Genomic DNA, 16,252 nt, shown 5'->3' with positions numbered 1-16,252 from the left:
GGACATGGGTTTGGGTGGACTCCGGAGTTGGTGATGGACAGGGAGGCCTGGCCTGCTGCAGTTCATGGGGTCACAAAGAGTTGGACACAACTGAGTGACTGAACTGAACTGCACTGATGGTTGTGCAACCATCAGAATATACTAAAAACCACTCACCATACTTTAAATGGGTGAATTTTATCTCATGTTTATGATACCTCAATAAAACTGGTATATTAAAAAAAAAAAAAAAAAAGATCTACCCACCCACCCACAACACCACCACCAAAAGTTAATACAAGGGTTTGAGGGAAGTATGGCCAGGGTGTCAATTTTTATTTCTACTTCTCTAGGAGTTTTGTTTTGTTTCAAAATTCCCCTCTCTGATGTGCAGCTATTACTTCACCAACTGAAGCACTAAGATCAGAGAGACTCTGCTGGATGATTCAAATCCAAACTCTTTCTGGGTGAAAGAGAGAATCTTGGGCAAGTAAATTATTCTATATCTCAGTCTCCTCATGAAAAAGTGGGGGGTAAGATCACTGACCTCATAGGGTACTTGTGAGTTTAATAAGAGAATGCTGTAAAGGATTTAGATCAGAGCCTGACATATTAGTAAGCATTCAAGAAATATCAGCTGCCATCATTTTTCTCATTACGAATACAACACAGTAGAATAATACTACTTATTATTACAGGTAGCACTTACACAGCACTGTTACAGCATTTTACAGAATCTTAAGGTGTTCAGTCCTCATTACTGCCTTGTGAGATAAGTACTCTAATGCTCATTTTACAGATGAGCATTTACTGTGAAGTGCATGAACTTGACAGTGTCGTGCAATCTGTACATACATTTTGTGGAAATTTAGGAGCAGGTAAAGAGCATAGAGAGCTGAGGAAATCAGGGAGGACTTCATGAAGTAAGTGACCTTGGAAGCGTGGGAAAGTGTGGTAAGGGCCTTGAAGGTGAAATGGAAGCTGCCAAGAGGTGGAAAAGATCAACATTTATTTACTGTGAGTGACAAATAGTTTCAGTGTTATGTTATATTCTGCACCTCAGAAATAACTACTAATTAGGAAAATTTTTAAATATTTAATCATCGTATTCTAAAGGGATAAAACATTTTCTTTCCCTCAGTCTTTGACCTTCTTACATATACATTTAAGAAACAGCTGCTAGTTAGAAAAATTAGTAAATAATGGTTTTCTTTCTTCTTTCTAAAATAAACCTTAGTGTTTTAATTCCATTTGCCTGTTTTAGTTACTACACCTTGGAGATTTTTTTCACATGGATCTACCTACCGCACCCTTTGTTACAACTGCATAATACTCCACAGTAGGAATATTCTGTGACTCATTTCTCCATTCTCCTACTGATCAGTTTTCCATTACAAGCACTGTTTGTAAATACAGTACTGTTGTTTGTGATCCTGTAGTAGTATCTTTGTTCGAGCCTTTTCTTGGATTGTTTCCTTTTGTTTTTGTTTGTTCCTTCATTCTTGGATTGTTTTGAGTGCTACTCTGAGGTATCAACTGGAGTAGGAAAAGGCAACCGTCTTCAGTATTCCTAACTGAAAAAAGATTCCAAGGACAGAGGAGCCTAGCAGGCTACAGTCCCTGAGGTTGTAAAGAGTCAGACACGACTGATTCCAAGCATGATGCCACGACTAAGATATCAACAGATAACAGGAAGCGGAAATGCTGGGTCATACATCCAATTTTTAAAACACGAATCAAGCAGGAGGCAAATGGAAATTTTCTGTACCTTCGTTTCAATTTTGTTGTGAATGTAAGACAGCTCTAAAAAAAAAAAAAAACAGCAGTCCTTAAATCAAATCAGAGATTAGGCTGGCTCGCACCGCACTCCGCTTGCATACCAGACCAGGAGCCGGGGGATCGAGGAGATCGAATCCTCTAGGCTGCTCGGGTCGAGACCGCGCAGAGCGCAGCCCTCCCAACAAACGCTCGAGGTGCGAGGACACCGTGACCTACTACCCTCCGTGCACGCGCTCTGGCCCCGCCTCCCGGCCCCTTTCATTGAGAAACGCCTTAGCGATCACGTGAAAGAGGCATGCCGGCTGCGTGACGTCATGCAGCGCGGGCCAATGGTAGCTTCTGTTTATGTCGGGGGGGCGGGGAGTGGTGGTCGGAACATTCATCCCCACTTCGCCGTCGCCGCGCTGCCCTCTAGTGCGGGTGGTGAGCGCCGAGCCGGAGCGGGAGGCGGCTCGGCTGCAGCGGTACGGGGAGGGCCGCGCCGGCTCCTTCTGCAGGTCTCCGTCAGCTCCCCTCGCCGTCACTGGGGCGCCGTGCTGCTCCAGGCCGGGGCGGAAGCTGCGGCCTCCGCGGGCTGCCGGATCCGCGTCCCGCCTCAGCGCCCGGAGGACATGCGGGAGAGAGAATGAGCCAGAGGGACACGCTGGTGCATCTGTTTGCCGGAGGGTACGTTGCAGCCGGCGCTTGCGGACGGTGGTTGAGGCCTCCGGGCTTGAGGCCAAGGGCCGTGGTCTGAGACGCGGGCTAGAAGGGTGAGGGGGATGCGGCCCGGAAGCGCAGGGGTGAGGGGACTGGAGCTGGGAGCCGAAGAAGCCCAGAGGGCTGAGGCCCAGGCGGGGAGGGTGGGAGGGCGAAGCTGGCTGGACGTCAGGCTTTGGGCCCGCGGAGCCGGAGCGAGGCCTGGGGAGTGGCTGGCGGCGCTGGGGTCTACGTAGGCCCAGTCCACGCGCCGCGGCCTAGCGGGCTTCGGGGATGCGTGGCCGCGGGAGGACAGTAGCTGCAGGCCTCACGTAGGTTGTCCGGCCTGGTCGGGGGCGGAAAGTGCGGAGGCCGAGGACAAAATGGGCGCCGTACCTCCTTCTTCTTCCCTCCCTGGCGCGCGGGCTGCGGCGGGGCCTCACGTAGCTCACGCCCCTCCTCGGACCTCGCGCGGCTGATTTGCGGCTGATTTCCGGGCCCTAGTCAGTCCCGGTGAATCGTCCTGGGGCTTCCGGCTCCAGCGAGAAAGCTTTGGGGTTCGGTTGCTCGCAGTAGCTCTATGTTTCTAGCTCAGGAAATTTCCTTCCTGAGCTTTTCCAGGTTGCGAGGTGCTGTCTCAAAGCGACAGTGCGTCCAGTGTCAGAGTCTTTTCCTGAAAATCAACCCTCCTACACATCCGCTGCTTTTCGTCCGCTTAAAGAAGAAAAGTGGGAGTAGGGGAGAGGTTAGAAGCTTTGACAATAGTTACTGTTTGTGCAAGGTTAAGACTAAAAGTCTTAGCTCCCTGTTTGCCAGCCTGAGTGCTACAGATCTTTTGTTCAGCCAACTTAGTCTCCTTTTTTAGGTTGTTCTTTCCAAATTTGGAGAGGCATAGCAATTTTAAATTTAGGAGTGACTTTTTTGCAGGGTCATAAAGAGTCTTATCAAAAATGGATACGACGAATAATGCGGAGGTTCTTTTCTGCCTTTGTGACCATATAAAGTCGCATCCCCTCAAAGCATGCAGTTTGTTTCTGAATCAGCTACTTTAAGAATATTAAAGTAATACATACGCGGTTCTGTTCACAGTGGCTTCATTGGAGTTGGACGTGTGGACTCTTATTGCCAGTGATGACCATGCTTTCCTTAGCATAGCACATTGACTCAACAAACATTGCACACCACTTGTGGACCAGGCACTGTTCTGACATTAAAGTACTTTTCATTTAGTTTGTGAGACTCAGTTTTGGCAGGGTTTGCTTTCTATATTATATGTTTACCAGTAATCTTGGCAAATTAAATCATTTTAAAACCCATTAGCCATGTAGGTATTCTTGTAAAGATGTCTTGTTGTGCAAATAATTGGGTTCCCTTCTGTACTTAGATTATAAGGTAATTGTTGAAAGTTAGACAGACATCTACTTCTGGCCACTATTTTAATCTGAGTGAGAAAGACAAACTCTTTGATCTCAGTTGCTTCATCTCTAAAATGAGGATATTGAGACGGTTTCTAAGCCCCTGTTCTAGGTAAAATTTTTATTGCTCTGCATGCTGTCAAGTTTTGTTTAAAATGTGCTCAGTCACATCCGACTCTTTGTGAACCTATGGACTGTAGCCCTTCAGGCTCCTCTGTCCATGGGATTTTCCAGGCAAGAATACTGGAGTGGGTTGCCATTTCTTTCTCAAGGGGATTTTCCCCACCCAGAGATTGACCCCTCATCTCCTGCCTTGTCAGGCAGATTCTTAACCACCGAGTCACCTGGGAAGCCTTGTTAAAAATAGGGCATATTTATTTGCAATGTTAGCTTGATTGCACTAACTTCACAATTTGGGAGCCCCCCTACCCCCTCCATACTCCATTATTTTGGCCTGGAGAATTCCATAGTCTCTATAGTCCATGGGGGTCACACAGAGTCGGACACGACTAAGCAACTTTGACTTTTCAATAGCCCCCATAAAAGAACTTAGCGTGTGCAGGTTATTTAGAGTCTTAAATGAAGTATTTGTTTATAGTACCTGACATAAGATAGATGCTCAGCCTTATAAATTCTTTCTTTGCATCCTGTCTCCATTATATGTAGTTGCATAAGTTATTTCAGTAAGATTTGGCTTATCTTTCTTAGAGAAACATTAGAACTAGGAACGATGGTAAAGATCGTCTGACTTAGCTCCTTCAAAATATGGGGAAATACCAAGATATAAAAAATGTGCTTATCCAACATCAAACAACTTTTCATACATGTTGAGTGAGAGGTAAATAATCTCTAAGGAACCTTCCAGCTCTGTCTTAAATGAAATCAGTGCTGTGGAATGTTCTGAAAATCTGTATGCTAACCATTGTAGAAACGCAAATTGACTTGTGGGAAACATTGTTCTTCATTGGAGATGTCTGAGTGGTTCACCTGGTAAATAATCTGCCTGCCATTGCAGGAAACATGTTCCATCCCTGGGTCAGGATGATCCCCTGGAGAAGGAAATGGCAACCTTCTCCACGAGTCTTACCTGGACAGTCCTGTGAACAGAGGAGCCTAGTGGTCTACAGTCCCTAGGGTGGCAAAGAGTTGGACACAACTGAGCATGCACACACACAGTATATCTCAAGTTGTGCATTTAGGCAATCATTTCTTGGACGTTCTTTATAGAAAACTAGATTTCATTTTTTTATCATGATAGAATTATGTAAATTGAGTTAGGGAAACTTACTTTTTACTTTAATAATAACCAGATAGAGAAGAGGAATTATTTTTATTAGCTCTTGTGCAAGAACCAAAAACTTTTCACAGTCACATCTAATCATTAGACAAAAATCGTTTTAAGATAGAGCCTTTGAATTGTTTTCTTGATGATTATAATAGTATTTATTCAAATATGTGTTTGCATCTCAGATTTTTAGGAGCCTTGAAGTGATAATATTAAATCAGAAAATTTTGAAACATTCTAGCATTGGAGAAGGAAATGGCAATCCACTCCAGTATTCTTGCCTGGAGAATCCCAGGGACGGGAGCCTGGTGGGCTGCCATCTATGGGGTCGCACAGAGTCGGACGCGACTGATGTGACTTAGCAGCAGCAGCACTGGACCTTGGGTCTGAGTGACAGCCTCACATGTGTAACTCGTGCTTTCTTTAACACACCCTTTGGTCCCATTAAGTTTTTGTCAGGGTTAATATTCAGAGTAAGGTCATCGGTTAGGTTGATTGTATTAACGGAGGCTGCTCATGACAGCCTGCAAAAGATGTAAATACAATTTTATTTTAGCTATACTTTTAATAACAGTGTTCGTATATGAAGATTTAAGCAGTATGTTTTTCCATTCTTTGGTAGATCTACATTGTTTACTTGTGTGGCAGTTCGGGGTTTTTTTTCTATTTGAGAGGGAGATTGCCACAAACAGGAGGAATAAATCTCCAACTTGGGTGGATGAATTTTTTTCCTGTGTAGTTCCTGTGACAGTGAGAGCTTAAAACATACAGTGGGCAATCTCAGGCTAACTAAGATTGCTTATTTTTATGTCCCGGAATTAACCCAGTCATTTATTAAACCATTTATTTTTCATTTATTCAGTAAGAATCTCTAGTGGGTGTCAGATATCTTGTTTCTGCAGAAATTTTGTCATAATATTTGTTAAATGACTTCACCTGTTTCCTTGTAAGATCTGGGCAGAAGTAGAATACTTAAAAGTATAATGAATGTGGTTTATATACAGTTTACTTTATCTACATTTTTGCTTAGCCTATTTTCATGATTTTTACAACTTTTTCTCGTTAAAAATACATTCTTTAATTCTGCCTAATAGATTGTAAGACTAAGGTAAGTTGCTTATCCTGATGTAGAATATTCTTGAAGAAACTTACATTCCAGTAAGGAGATTATTGTGGTATAGCATTGTAGGTCAGGAACCCCTGGGAGTTCCCGAGAACTTGTGGTGGTCTGAGATCTGAAAGCTCTTCTCATAAAAATATTAACACATTATTGCCTTTTCACGGTTGATGTTTGGACCGCTGGTGCAAAAGCAATGATGCCTTAGTATGCTTCAAGGCAGCATCCCCAGACTGTGCCGGTAGTCACTAGCACTTGCACTTTAAAAACACAGGTTCACTTAAGAATGTTTTTGAAACAGTAAAAATTAGTTTTAAATCTTGACGCTTGTGTATACAACTTCATTTTATATTCTGCGTGAGAAAATGGGAAACACGAATAAAGTACTTCTGCAATTGTTGCAGCCTCAAACTGAACTAGCCTCTTTTTTCATGAGAACCACTCAACTGTGACTATTCAGACTTGAATATTTGGCAAATACTGTCTCAAAAAAAAAATGAAAGAAGTGGGCCTGTTGCTTTGAGGAAAACCACCGGTAGCATTTGTTGCCATGTGATAAAATCTGAGATTTTAAACACTAATTGGAACTTTTGAAATCTTGAATAGATAGGGGATGTAATTTTTAAGATATTGTATAATAAAATGTATCAGCATTTGAAAGACCTGTATAATCTAGTGAACCAGTATTTTTTAAATGACCAGTGCATGATGTTATAGAATAATACATAGGTAAAGGAATCAGAACATAAAGCAATGGGTTTAAATGTAACAAAGTGAAAGTTTATTGGCGTAGTCCAGATTCCATATTGCAGCTAATTTCAAGAGCCTACCACATGTCCAGTTTTAATGTAATATTGAAAAATGCCCACAATTATCTGAAAAGGGGGGATTGAATTGTTATGCTCAGTAAATTATATCATTAATTATGGTTTCAGTGCCATGGTTGAGGAAAAAATTGGACCAGTGTAAAAGAGAATAATGGGGGTTGGGGAACACTGTAGTTCCAAGTAGGGAGTCTTGGTGGAGACCTAACTGAGAAGGTGACTTTTGAACAAAGACCTGGAACAGAGAGAGTTAACTGTTTAGGTAGACCAGGCAGTGAAAAGGCCCTTGGGTAAGTATAGCCAGAGTAATAGAGCCGTATCAGGCCATTTGGCTTTTTTTCCTGAAATGGGAAGAGTCACTGCAGGAGCTTTCAAGGCTAACTCTGGTTGCTGTGCAGAGAGTAGACTGTACATAGGGCAGGGCCAGAGGTGAGGAGATGATTCGGCTGTTGAAATAATCACAATGAGAGGCAGCGGTTCTTCAAAGAAGGTTGTAATCTATGTAACGTGAAGAAAAAGTAGTAACTGCAAGATTTTTAGTTTGGGCACCTGAAGGGGGAAGAAATTATTGTTAATTGAAATGGGCGAGATTGCAGATGGAATAGGGCTGGGGTAGAGGAAGATAAGTATATAGTTCCATTTAAGACGTAAGTTTGAACAGGGTGCATGTATTAGGTGAGCCCAGAAAGGAGGTCTGGACTAGAAACACACATTTAGTAATTAATGGTATATAGATGGTAACCTGAGCTTACTTGATGTCACTACGGGAGTAAACATAGGGCAAAAAAGAGGACCTCTGGAAATTTCTGGAAAACAGAACAAGAGGAACCAGCAAAATAGACCAAAAAAATGACCACAAAAATGTGCTCTGAAAGTCAAATGAAGAAACAAATATATACAGTATTAGGAAAGAGTGGCTGATTAGTTGTCCTGTGTCATTGTCCATTAAGATGAGATCTGAGAGTTCTTCACTATTGAATTTAACAGTTGTGGAGACCTTTGGTTACTGTGATTAGCAGTTTTCAAGGCAGTAGAAATCTGCCTTGAGGAGTGGAAATCTGATGGAAGTGGGAGAGAAATTAGACAGTAAATGGAATTTTGACATTTGTTGCTGGGGGGAGCAAAGAAACAAAGCAATAATGGGGGGAGGAAGTTGTTATTTTTACTAAACCTATCTCATACCCTCAGTATATTTTGCTTCTATAGTGAATTTTAATCCTGATACCAGTTTTTCCATGTTTATCTAAGTTGTTGGTTAATGTCTTTTTTTTTCAATATTATTAGTGCTTTGATTTTACTTTAGCATTTTGAAAAAGCCTAGCTTGTTAGTTTTTTTCCTGCATGAGAAACACTACAGATACCCACCCCTACCAAGTACCATTATTCTCAACCACATCTCACATCTGTCTGACTTTTCATAAGTTATTCTGTCAAGTATATAGGATATGTCTTTGATTCTTCAAGAATTTGTATTTTGCTCAAACATTAAAGCTTCAGAGTAAGTACCTCTACAAATATATTATCAGAGAAAACAGTTTTCAGTAAGACTTCCTAAACATGGTTTTTCTACAATTTCAAAGACAGGCTACATTTTTGTGATTGCAAAATTCTGACAATTTAATGAGTCTTTTTCTTAGAGGTATTTCTTACTTTGACTAATGTCCTAATTAGGAAATTACAAGGGAGTGTTACTTGCAGCAGAGAGATAACAAAATATTTTAACCTATTCACTTTGCTTTGCAAAGCTAAACACTGCAGGTGTTTGACAAAATAGGCTTGCTTAATGTTAACAAATGTATTTCTAAAGTACCTATGATATATATATACATAGATATAAATATATGTGTGTGTGTACACATCAATATTGTGGACCCAAGCAGAATAGACTTTGTCGATTTATGAATTACCTTGCCTAGTAAAAACAAATGTCCTGATCCATACATGCTCAAAAGGTCAAAATCAAAGATGTATATGCAACAACCACAGTCTTAAATCCCATTGCGTTTTCATGACCCATCCTTTTGGGGCTTCCCTGGTGGCTCAGACAGTAAAGAATCTGCCTGCAGTACAGGAGACCTGGGTTCGATCCCTGGGTTGGAAAGATCCCCTAGAGAAGGGAATGGCAACCCACTGTAATAATCTTGCCTGGAGAATTACATGGACAGAGAAGCCTGGTAGGCTGCAGTCCATGAAAGAGTCAGACATGATTGAGCAACTAATACTTTGACTTTTCATCCTTTCCTAAGCAGAAACCTGGGGCACCAATTAGATTCCTCCACAGATATGTCTAGTAAAAGTCTCTAAACCCAGAGAAACCAAATCTAGTGGTTCAGGCCCTTGAGGCTATCCTGATGATGGCGTTCTGCATATGCACCGACCCTAGGGATTTATGACTCTTGGCATCTTGGCTGAAACTGATATGCTTGTTACTCATGTTAGTGAATAATTTCTTTTTCCCTTTCCCTACCTTTCCCCAACCTCTCAAGTTTCTGATTCCTGTGTTGCTGTAACTTGGATGTAGGAGAGTACCTGTTTTCCCAGATTTTTTTGTGTTTTGTTTTTTAACCAGTTTCTTGGTTACATTGTGCCTAGCTTCAAGGGGGGAAAAATTCCATTCTAAGCAGTTTTTAGCCTCTGCTTTATTCTCAAGGGATCTGTACGCCCTTCAGTAGTTAGAATGTCTGACATGTCAAAATTTTTGTCTTCATTGTCTACTTGTATTCTACAAGTAGAAGCGACATTAGAAAGTTCTGAGACATTTACACTCCCAAATTACCATAGGCTAAAAATATGTCTACAATCCAGTTAATTCCTGGGGTGACTTGATTTACTTATTGTATAATTTCTCAAACATCGTGAAAATAGAATAGTTTTAAATGTCTTGTAAAGATGTTTATTGATAACCATATTAAACAGTTTTTAAATATTCTCTAAAATCAATTCATAGTTACATGGTAAGCGCTCACCAAGCAGCCTTGGCCTCATATCTTTTAAAGGTGTGACATTTGCCTTTGAAACTTTAAAATGTGCATTGATCCAAGTATTCATAGTTCTACTAAGAGAATGTAATTGACGTTTTTTAACCTGGATATAACAAATGTATAGTTGCTGCTGCTGCTAAGTCGCTTCAGTTGTGTCCGACTCTGTGCGACCCCATAGACGGCAGCCCACCAGGCTCCCCCGTCCCTGGGATTCTCCAGCCAAGAACACTGGAGTGGGTTGCCATTTCCTTCTCTGATGCATGAAAGTGAAAGTGAAAGTGAAGTCGCTCAGTCATGTCTGACTCTTAGCGACCCCATGGACTGCAGCCTACCAGGCTCCTCTGTCCATGGGATTTTCCAGGCAAAAGAGTACTGGAGTGGGGTGCCATTGCCTTCTCCAAAGGTATAGTTACGTTTAAGTTTTACTTGATTAGAAACCACCCTTGCTACTTTTTTGATGTTGCAGAATAACTATATGCTCTTTTGCTGTCAAAGTTGGCTCTTCTTTCTTTGGAATTGTTTGCTAATCAAACCTTTTAAAGCAAATATTTGAGACACTTTGAATTATAACTTTTAACAATAAAGCATCCAACTTAGTACTTTCATTAGTAGCAAGTTACATTGGTGACACCTTGCAATCTTAACTCAATGGCCACATCACTGAATCACAGGGACTCAGGACCAGTTAGAAGGTTAGACATGAAATGAGGCTCTGCTTTAAGGCACTGTGGTGGAGATGGTCAGGGGAAATATGAAAGGAAGTTTAGAATGTAGAACATGTGAGACGTGAAGATAGTTATCAAAAGCCTCTGTGTCCGTTTAACTCCCTTTGAACTGATGCTTGTCCTCCAAAACCACAGGAGCATGCTTGATGTGTTAAATTCTAACAATTAGAGCAGGGGTGAGTGTGGTCGGAGCAGAGTGAGAAGGGAAATGGATGAGATTGTGTAAGGTCTTATAGATCATTGTGAGGACTTTGGCTTTTTGCCTGAATGACATAGGAAGTTTTTGAAAAGACTTGATCTGACTTAAGATTTCAATGCTGTCACTTTAGAGTATACATCAGAGGGAGTGGGTCAAGGGTAGAAGCAGAGAGACACTATTTAGAAGGTTGCTCCAGTAACCTTAGTACAATATTGTGGCTTAGACCAGGGTGGAAATGGTAAGAGGTAGGTCACGATTCAAAATTTATTGTGGAGTTCTGAGTCAAAGACATTTGCACAAACATACCATTTTTCATGGAGTTCATTGAGTCCCAGAAATGTCAACCACATTCTCCAGTTAAAAACCCTTGCTGTTTTTAAAGGACATTTACTGCTAAAATTTTTGATTAAAAAATTATTTGAAAATAAAGATGTATATATCAGGTTTTTAAAAAAGCTGCTGAAAGATCATGAAAACCAACATTTCCCTGCTGCCTTACCCCATGTCTCCCTCCCAGTGGGCACTTCTTATTTTATCTGTTTAATCATTAGGTTTAGAATTCTAGAATAACTTAGCTTCTGCAGTTGCTGAGAAATCTGATGCTTTTATGGCTTCTTTATGTATGTGATCTCTTGTTCTTTCTAGAAGTCTCTGCTTCTACCTTTGCCCCACTCCCTCCAATGTATACTCAGTATTTTGAGGGATTGTAGTATTGTAACTTGACATGAGTTTCTTGGATCCATTGTACCTGTTAAACCTGAACTCAGAGTTTGAGTTCATGTTCTTCAGAGAATTAGGCTTCTTCCCCTGGAAATAGTTTTACCCACTGTAGGTGGGAGAGGGAGAGAATACAATGTGGGTATCCCACTTTGCTTCATTACCTGTCAGCGTTCAATTCTTTGCCTTATCTCCATCTTGAGCACTTGGTGCTCTTGGTCTTTAGACCTCTAAGGGGTCTCAGCAAGGCAAAAATGTTACTGCTGCTGCTGCTGCTACGTCGCTTCAGTTGTGTCCGACTGTGTGACCCCAGAGATGGCCTCCTACCAGGCTCCTGTGTCCCTGGGATTCTCCAGGCAAGAACACTGGAGTGGATTGCCATTTCCTTCTCCGGTGCATGAAAGTGAAAAATGAAAGTGAAGTCACTCAGTCATGTCTGACTCTTAGCAACCTCGTGGACTGCAGCCTACCAGGCTCCTCCATCCATGGGATTTTCCAGGCAAGAGTACTGGAGTCGGGTACCATTGCCTTCTCCGAAACTCTTTGGTATTTCCCTCTGCAAGCCTTTCTTCTTTGCGAAGACTGTTAATCCTTTCCATTTGCTTCATTGCTCGAAACCTTTCTCCTGTCTTTGTCCTTGTGGCATTTTCCTTTAGACAGAGGAGAGGAGCTAGATCTAATGTAGTTATTCCTGTTTTCATAGAATAGGGATTTTAAATGTTTATCAACAGCAATAGTTTTGTTGTCTACATTGATTAATGATTTCAGTGTACAAAATAATTACTTTAAAATAGCAGCATGAGAAACATTGAAGTGTTACTCTTGTACTGCGTACCTATTGCATTTTATAATGTGCTCCTTCAGGACAGTATAAGTGTTTGTGTGTATACCCACTTACACTTAACCCCAGCTCTATACAGTTTAGATCCTCGTGTGTTTTATTTATTGAGGGTTTTTTTTTTTTAAGGGATCATACTGTATATGTCTAGTTTGTGATCTGGCCCATTAGTAATAGTTCCATTTAAAAAAATTTAGTTGCTATTACCAGTAATTGACACTGACAACTTTTTTTAAATTTATGTAACTTTATTGGGGAAGAAATCAGATACTAGCAGAACTATTGGTTGATCACTCATCCATTGATCCATTGCATCATTTATTCAGCGCTTTATTAAACTGTATTAGAAGATGGATTAATGTACTAATATCTTCAAGCCTCCTAACAACTTAAATGAAGGTTGCAAAATGTTTGAGACCCTATTTTGGAAGAGTTGGACGTGACTGAGCAACCAGCAGCACTTCACTTTTCTTTGGAGCACAAAAGGCTCTTTGACTTCCGATTTCCATTCTCTGTAGAAGAACAGGTCACTCCTTTGTTGACATGCATAAAATAACATCACATTTTTAGTTCTTCTGATGCTACAAATTCAACAGTAGTTTTCCAGCCACATCAGTTATGAACGTAAAGTATATTATGTAACCTCAAATCTTTTTAACCATGGAAGGCTTAAATAAGAATGGATGCTCTTAGAATAAATCTGCTTCCTTTGATTTGACGACTCAGCATCCATCTCAAAGAGAGATAAGAAGGCCTTCCTCAGTAATCAGTGCAAAGAAACAGAGGAAATGAGTAGAATGGGAAAGACTAGAGATCTCTTCAAGAAAGTTAGAGATACCAAGGGAACATTTCATGCAAAGATGGTCTCAATAAAGGACAGAAATGATATGGATCTAACAGAAGCAGAAGATATTAAGAAGAGGTGGCAAGAATACACAGAAGAACTATACAAAAAAGGTCTTCATGACCCAGATAATCACGATGGTGTGATCACTCACCTAGAGCCAGACATCCTGGAATGTGAAGTCAAGTGGGCTTTAGGAAGCATCACTACGAACAAAGCTAGTGGAGGTGATGGAATTCCAGTTGAGCTATTTCAAATCCTAAAAGATGATGCTGCAAAAGGTTTCTGCTAATCACGAGGAGCAGTCATCACCATGAAGGATTTTAGTACTTTTCTAGATATAAGGACATACAAGAATTGGGTTCATAAAATCAGCTCCTGGAAATATCTATCTGAAGACCTGTTCTGCCGGTTTTTCCCCAAGCACAGAGTGCCTCATTTCTGCTCTCCACCCTGAACTCCTTTCAGAGGGTGTTGAAAATCAGCAGCTGCATGATTTAATCCTTGTAGAGGTAGATGGTAAGGGTCAATTTGTAGTTGACAGGGTCCCCTCATGTCATAAATTCAACCACACTTTGGGAGGCATTTTATGACTGTTTTGTCCCATGGTGCTAGGAAGGCATTCCTAGATCTGGCAGAGATTTCACTCATAGGCCACTCGGTGTGCTGTTAGTTGACCGGGTCTTTTCAGCAGTAACCAAAGGACTCTGTACAACCTGTGTTACTAATCTGTTATGATCCAGGGGGAAATGTCCTCTTATTTATCTTCCTGTATCTAGAGTTAGGGTCATAACTCATAAAATTATGTTTTTGTCAGATAACTCAGTCACACATTTGGTAATGCAAGAAACAATAATCTTGTAAAAGAGCTAGCAGTATTATTAAAATTGTAAGAATTAAACCACGATCTTGCACTCGGTGCGGCCCAGTATATCCTCAGGTTGTCAAGACTATTTCTTGAGTATTGAAAGATAAGGTAGGAGTTTGAGAAATAGGATATATCTCACATAATTGTCTCAGATTCAACACAAGTACTATCTGGGTAAGAAATACTAAATAAACCCTTATAACAGTATTTAAAGCTGTGATATGATACACTAATACATTTTAACAATAGCACCCACTGTTTGGATTCTTCAGCTAATTTTTCTTGCTAGGTAGATACTAAACTCTTACTTTTAGCTTCTAAATGTTTCTGTACAGTCAAATACATGAAACATGTAAGAAATTATTTAGTCTCCTAAATACAGAAATTGTAGATTTTAGTACCTTCTCAAAGCCCCAGTTGCTCATTTTATTTCACAGCTCTGTGCATGTGTACTAATTTATGAATTAAGTAGAGTTTTGTTCTTTGTACTTTCTTGTAGATGTGGTGGTACAGTGGGAGCTATTCTGACATGTCCACTGGAAGTTGTGAAAACACGGCTGCAGTCGTCTTCTGTGACACTTTATATCTCTGAAGTTCAGCTGAGCACCATGGCCGGAGCCAGTGTCAATCGAGTAGTGTCTCCTGGACCTCTCCATTGTCTGAAGTGAGAGCACAGTACTCATTAGTTGTTGTTGTTGTTGATTTACCTTAATGATAGCCTTGTTGACTTACTTATATTCTGCCGTATTTTAAAAAAGGTTTTACAGACTTAATGACAGAATTACTCTCACCTGTTCAGTAGAAACAGTGAACATCCCTAATGGAGAGAAAAAGTAAATTGAATAATATAAAACATCATTTCCAAATCATGTGCATTTAAAATGTTTTTCTACATTTATCCATTCGATTTATTTTCTAAAGATATATTTCAGAAAGATATCAAAATAAACTCATACTTTGTGTTTATTTTGTTTTGGATTATGAATTCTAAAACAATTTAGTTTTTGAAATGTGATAATGTTAAATACTAATTCTTGTGTGTGTGTTTTTAATTTTTAAAGTACTTACACATAAGTATATCCAATTAATGACAGTCTGATTTTTATACAGCCTAAATATAACCAAGATTTAAAGCAGATTTTAAAATGTAATTTAGTGTTTGGCATTTCTTGGTGGTTTGAAAAAGATGTGTTTTTACATTCTGTCATACTTCATTATATTACAAATTAGATTAGAAATTTCAAAACTGTTGAAAACTGGGGACTTGCCTGGTGGTCCAGTGGCTAAGACTCCATGCACCCGAAGCATAGGCCCTGGATTTGATCCCTGCTCAGGGAACCAGATCTTCACACACCATAACTAAGACCCAGTACAGCCAAATAAATAAGTAAATTTTTTTTAAAAAAACTATTGAAATTGGAATTTACATGTTTAACTGAAGTATTTAACTGAGTGGGCTTCCAAGGTGGCTCAGTGGCAAAGAATCCATCTGCCAATGCAGGAGACGTGGGTTTGATCCCAGGGTTGGGAAGATTCCCTGGAAAAGGAAATAGCAACCCACTCCCATATTCTTGCCTGGGAAATCCCATGGACAGGAGTGTGGTGGGCTACAGAAAATGGGGTTGCAAAGAATTGGACACAGCTTAACGGACCAAGCATAAGCATGAGTGGGTAACTCAAGGCCTATGTGTCTCTCTTATCAGCTCACTTGGGACATAATCTATTTGAACTTAGTTCAATAGTGTTTATTTTGTGGTAGCAAGTAAACCCGTACTTTGTGTTTACTTTCACTACTAAAAGGTTTCATCACTTTTTTCAAACTTACCTAAGTACTTGAGTAAGCAGAATAAAATTGTTAACAATTTCGGGTTAACATGCCATTTGAAATGAAAGTGAAGTTGCTCGGTCGTGTCTGACTCTTTGTGACCCCATGGACTGTAGCCCACCAGACTCGTCTGTCCATGGGATTCTCCAGGCAAGAATACTGGAGTGGGTTGCCATTC

The 16,252-nt window shown here is 40.5% G+C and overlaps 1 protein-coding gene across 2 annotated transcripts in view; it reads left to right on the top strand.

Annotated features, from left to right (window-relative positions):
- The first annotated feature begins 2,182 nt into the window (after positions 1-2,182).
- SLC25A36 (solute carrier family 25 member 36) overlaps positions 2,183-16,252 on the top strand; it is a 34,789-nt gene continuing 20,719 nt past the window's right edge. For both annotated transcript variants that reach the window (XR_008201063.1, XM_052658589.1), the window contains exons 1-2: positions 2,183-2,424; positions 14,749-14,913. Coding sequence is in view for 1 of the 2 variants with exons in the window: in XM_052658589.1 (XP_052514549.1) it covers positions 2,384-2,424; positions 14,749-14,913 (206 nt within the window). In the remaining variant the exon portion in view is untranslated. The remainder of the gene's footprint in view (positions 2,425-14,748; positions 14,914-16,252) is intronic.

Source organism: Budorcas taxicolor, chromosome 1, assembly GCF_023091745.1.
Source record: "Budorcas taxicolor isolate Tak-1 chromosome 1, Takin1.1, whole genome shotgun sequence".
Lineage (NCBI taxonomy): Eukaryota > Metazoa > Chordata > Mammalia > Artiodactyla > Bovidae > Budorcas > Budorcas taxicolor.
The sequence above is the reverse complement of the archived record's forward strand: the minus strand, read 5'-3'. Positions and strand labels throughout refer to the sequence as shown.